At 64.7% G+C, this 3,744-nt stretch overlaps 1 protein-coding gene across 1 annotated transcript; it reads right to left on the bottom strand.

The window, feature by feature from the left end:
* Positions 1 to 469: 469 nt before the first annotated feature.
* On the bottom strand, positions 470 to 1,963 carry LOC136480973 (golgin candidate 5-like). Its single transcript, XM_066478381.1, has 3 exons — positions 1,145 to 1,963; positions 634 to 1,063; positions 470 to 564 (listed from the first exon to the last, which is right to left on the bottom strand). The coding sequence occupies exons 1-3, from the start codon at positions 1,961 to 1,963 to the stop codon at positions 470 to 472; spliced, it is 1,344 nt and encodes a 447-aa protein (XP_066334478.1).
* Positions 1,964 to 3,744: the final 1,781 nt, after the last annotated feature.

The following is a 3,744-nucleotide window of genomic DNA, read 5'->3' as shown; positions in this document are numbered from 1 at the left end:
GGGCCCTCAGCCACCTCCATCAGCTTTGTGACCTCCTCATCGGCCTCATCGGCCTCCTCGTCATCCTTGGCCAGGACGTAGCCATCGCTGACGTCCTCGAGGTCGACACCGACGTAGTGCGAGGCGACGATGGCCAGGGCATGCTTGACGCCCATGTGCAGCGCCCCTCAGAGTCGTTCGCGCACTTGGCCGCTCAATGCGATCAAGCGGCTCCCAAGGGAGCCGCCCGACTGGACCCCCTCAACTTCCAGGGCCTCGCAGGCGGTACGGGTGGCGCTCTACAGTGCGTTGTGCCCCTCGATCTTGGCCTCGAGCACCACCTGCACCACGACAGAAGTCTCGGCTGCCCGGGAAGCCTCCTTCTCCAACCCTGCGCCAAGACAAGCAGGATGGGGTTAGGCGCGAAAGAAAATAAGCCAAATAGGGGCAAAGGACTACAGGACACACCCTCGGCTTTATCTTTCTAGCGCTAGGCCTCGACCCGAGAGGCCTTGGCCTTCTCCTTCCAGCCCTGGACCTCGACCCGAGAAGCCTCGGCCTCCCTAGAAGCCTCTTTCCCTAGCTCTGCATCACACCAGGGAGTTAGGGGTTGAACACAAGAAAAGCGAATAAAACAAGGGGAACAGGACTCACCCTCGGCCTTTCCTTTCCAGACCAAAGCCTCGGTCCGGGAGGCCTCGGCCACCTTGAGGGCCTCTGCCAGGGCGCCTTTCGCCAGCCGGTGCACGCCCTGCTCCGCACCCAGTTGTCCAGCAAGGGCCTTGACAGAGGCCGTCGCTTCTTCAGCCCAGGACCTGAAGGCGTCCCGATCGCCGGCCAACCGAGTCAGCTCCTCCTCCAACTCCTTGACCCGTGCCGCCAAAGGGGCGACTTGCTCCTGAGCCATGACCACCTTGACCCTCATATCGGCACAGCGAAGGCGGAGGTCCTCCAACTTCGCGCTCCGCGCTGACAGAAGCTCGTTGGCGTGAGCAAGCAAGCCTTTCTGCCGCTGGAGCTGGTCCCAGACGTCCCTCTCCCATCGGAGGAAGATCGACTTCCTGAGGGACCAGGCCTCGAGCTCCTAGATAGGCGGAACGGATGTCAAGCACTACAAGAAGATCCGGGAAAAAGATGACACCACACGAGAAAAGAAGGCGCGTACCTGGGTGACCCCGGGCAGATCATCGGCCACGACGGACAACGCTGTCTGCAGCGACCGCTCCACCAGCTGGTGGTATTGCTCAAAGGTGTCCCAGCGCCCCCCCTCAGCCGCGTCCTCAAGGGCAAACAGAGGCTCCCCCTCTGGGTCGTCCCGGCTCCGCCATAAGACACGCAGGTGATCCCACCAGTGGGGCTCGGGTTGTACCCGCACGAGGGCCGAGCTTCCCTCGCCAGAGGTCAGAGCAGGCTGCTCCATGGCGCTGGCCGCCTCGGCATCCGCCACCCCCTTCTCTCGGGAAGTATCATCGGAGGAGATTGAATGGACCTCCACTTCCCGGGCGCTCTCCCGTGACGGCGGCGGGCCTTGGACAGGGGGCAGTATTGAAGCTTGCCCCACCCCCGTCTCCACTTCCTGGGCCGCCGGCTTCACCGCGCTCATGCCGGCCTCCACCGCCCCGGCCTCGGTGGTCTCGGGGGCTCCGACCTCCGCCACCGCGGCCTCGGTGGTCCCGGACACCCCGGCCTCCGTCGCCTCAGCCTCAGAGGTCCGGGGGGCCTCGACCTCGGTGGCCTCGGCGACTGAAGGCGCCTCGGCTCCAGCCGACTCGTGGGCCTCGGCCTCACGAGGCGTAGGCTCCTCCTCCTCTGCTTGCTCCGTGGCCACCTCGGCCGCCTCTTCTTGGGCGTCCGGCTCCTTCGGGTCGGCCCTGGCCGAGGCCATGCCACGCTGTATGGCGGTTTGCGCCTCCATCACCCATTGGGCAGTGGAGCTGGCGCTCACCTTGAGCGCCTTACGTGGCGCCAGGGCGGGCACTTCCATGTGATGCTTCTGGCTGGAGGTACAGATTCACAAGGTCAGCATGCGGCCAAGGGATGAACGGGAGGTACTGCAACTCCACCGACAAAACACTCACCTCAAGCGGGGATGCAACTGCTTCGGCACGGTGACACTCCTCTGCAACGGCGGTGGCGGTGGCAGGGGCACGGCCTCTATATCCGCCGGTGCCGGCCGGTCCTCGCTAGACTCCGGTGCCCCCTCGACCCTCTATGGGGGCAGTTGCATCGCCCCCCACCGCCTGCTCCACCTCTGCCGTTGAGACCACCGATATGACGGCGTGCTTCCTTAACGCCCTCGCCTCGGGCGTGTCGGCCTCAGCCTCGAGGCGAGCGGTCGCCGCCCCCGAGGCGTCCTCCCATCCTCCTCCTGGAAGCGTCAGGCTGCTCGCCGACGTCCCGAGCGCTGCTGTCTCCCCGACATCGGGGAGATGGTCCAGGGGACCCTGCCCCAGCTCGCTCTCATCATCACCATCCGAAGAATCCGCCGACAGTGACGGCGACGGAGACGCCTCCACCGGGAGGCTGTCCTGCCTTTGCTGCCGGTGGCGCATCTCTAGCTCCTCGCGCTCGAGGATCTTCCTCTTGCGCTTTGCCTCCGCGGCGTCCTTCCGCCTCTTCTACGCCTCGGCGTGCACCCGGTTCACCGCCCGCCGCCCTGCGTCCTCGGGAACGGGCGGCGGGGAGGCTCGCACGTCCCTCATCCCCTGCGGGGACGGCGAATACAAATAAGGGACCAGAAAACGGTAAGGAACAAGAAGGCCTTGGGGGCCGTAGCGACGTGTGACTTACCAGAGAGAGGTACCCCCGCGATGGGTGCATCATGAACGGGGTCAGACCACCGATCTTTAGCCGCCCCTCCACCGTCTCTCTCACCCGACGAAGAATCTCCTCGTCGGAGAGGGTGGAGGCGGACATCCGGATGCCCGCGATCGGCTCATCCGGTCTCATCTCGAACAGGCGCCGTTGCCAAGCAATCAGCGGCAGCACCCCCCGGCGGTGGAAGGCAGCCATGACCATAGCCGCCGTAAGGCTATGGTTCCGCAGCCTCTCTAGGCCCTCCAGGAGCGGCTGCGGCTTGGGCTGATCCTCCTTCGGGACGCCATACCTCCACTTCTCCGGACAGCTCTCCACGATCCACCCAGTGTAGGGGGGAAGTCCACCGTCGTCGTTGCGGAGGTAGAACTAGCTGGTGTACCAGCGGTGATTGGTTGATGTGAGCTGGGCCGGGATGTAAAGGTGCTGCCGGTCTTGGCGCACTTGGAGAGTACAGCCGCCGGCCCTCATCGCCTTCCTCGTACCCGTTGTGCCCGTCGGCTTGGTGGTATACCTCGCCCAGAAGAGGTGGAGCCATAGCTCCTAATGGGGGGCAATGCCCAAGTACCCTTCGCAGACGGCAATGAAAATGGCCGCCTACACGATGGAGTTGGGGTTGAAGTTGTGAAGCTCCACGCCATAGTAATGCGGGAGCGCCCGCATGAACCGGTCCGCTGGGAGGCCGAGACGACGCTCGTGGAAGGACACGAAGCTCACGATGTACCCATCGCATGGCCTCGGCTCCAGCTCGCTCGACGGAGCGATCCACTCTGGCCTATTGGGGTTGGTGACCGGGCGGAGAAGGCCGTCGTCGATGAGCGACTGCAGCGTCTCCACGGACACGTCGGACGGACCCCAAGGATCCACTGGGAGGATGATAGGGCCGCCGGCCATTGCACGGTGGAGAATGCAGCTACGGCGGTAAATCTCTATCTCTCCCTCCCTCTCTAC

This window comes from Miscanthus floridulus, chromosome 9 (assembly GCF_019320115.1).
Source record: "Miscanthus floridulus cultivar M001 chromosome 9, ASM1932011v1, whole genome shotgun sequence".
Lineage (NCBI taxonomy): Eukaryota > Viridiplantae > Streptophyta > Magnoliopsida > Poales > Poaceae > Miscanthus > Miscanthus floridulus.
The sequence above is the reverse complement of the archived record's forward strand: the minus strand, read 5'-3'. Positions and strand labels throughout refer to the sequence as shown.

Bases quoted from the DNA above. Each gene is read 5' to 3' on its own strand.
- LOC136480973 (XM_066478381.1), bottom strand. From the start codon at position 1,963: ATGGAAGTGCCCGCCCTGGCGCCACGTAAGGCGCTCAAGGTGAGCGCC. The intron at 1,064-1,144 runs GTACGCGCCTTC...CCGCCTATCTAG, and splicing joins ATCTGCCCGGGGTCACCCAG to GAGCTCGAGGCCTGGTCCCT. The intron at 565-633 runs GTGAGTCCTGTT...GGTGTGATGCAG, and splicing joins CTGGAAAGGAAAGGCCGAGG to AGCTAGGGAAAGAGGCTTCT.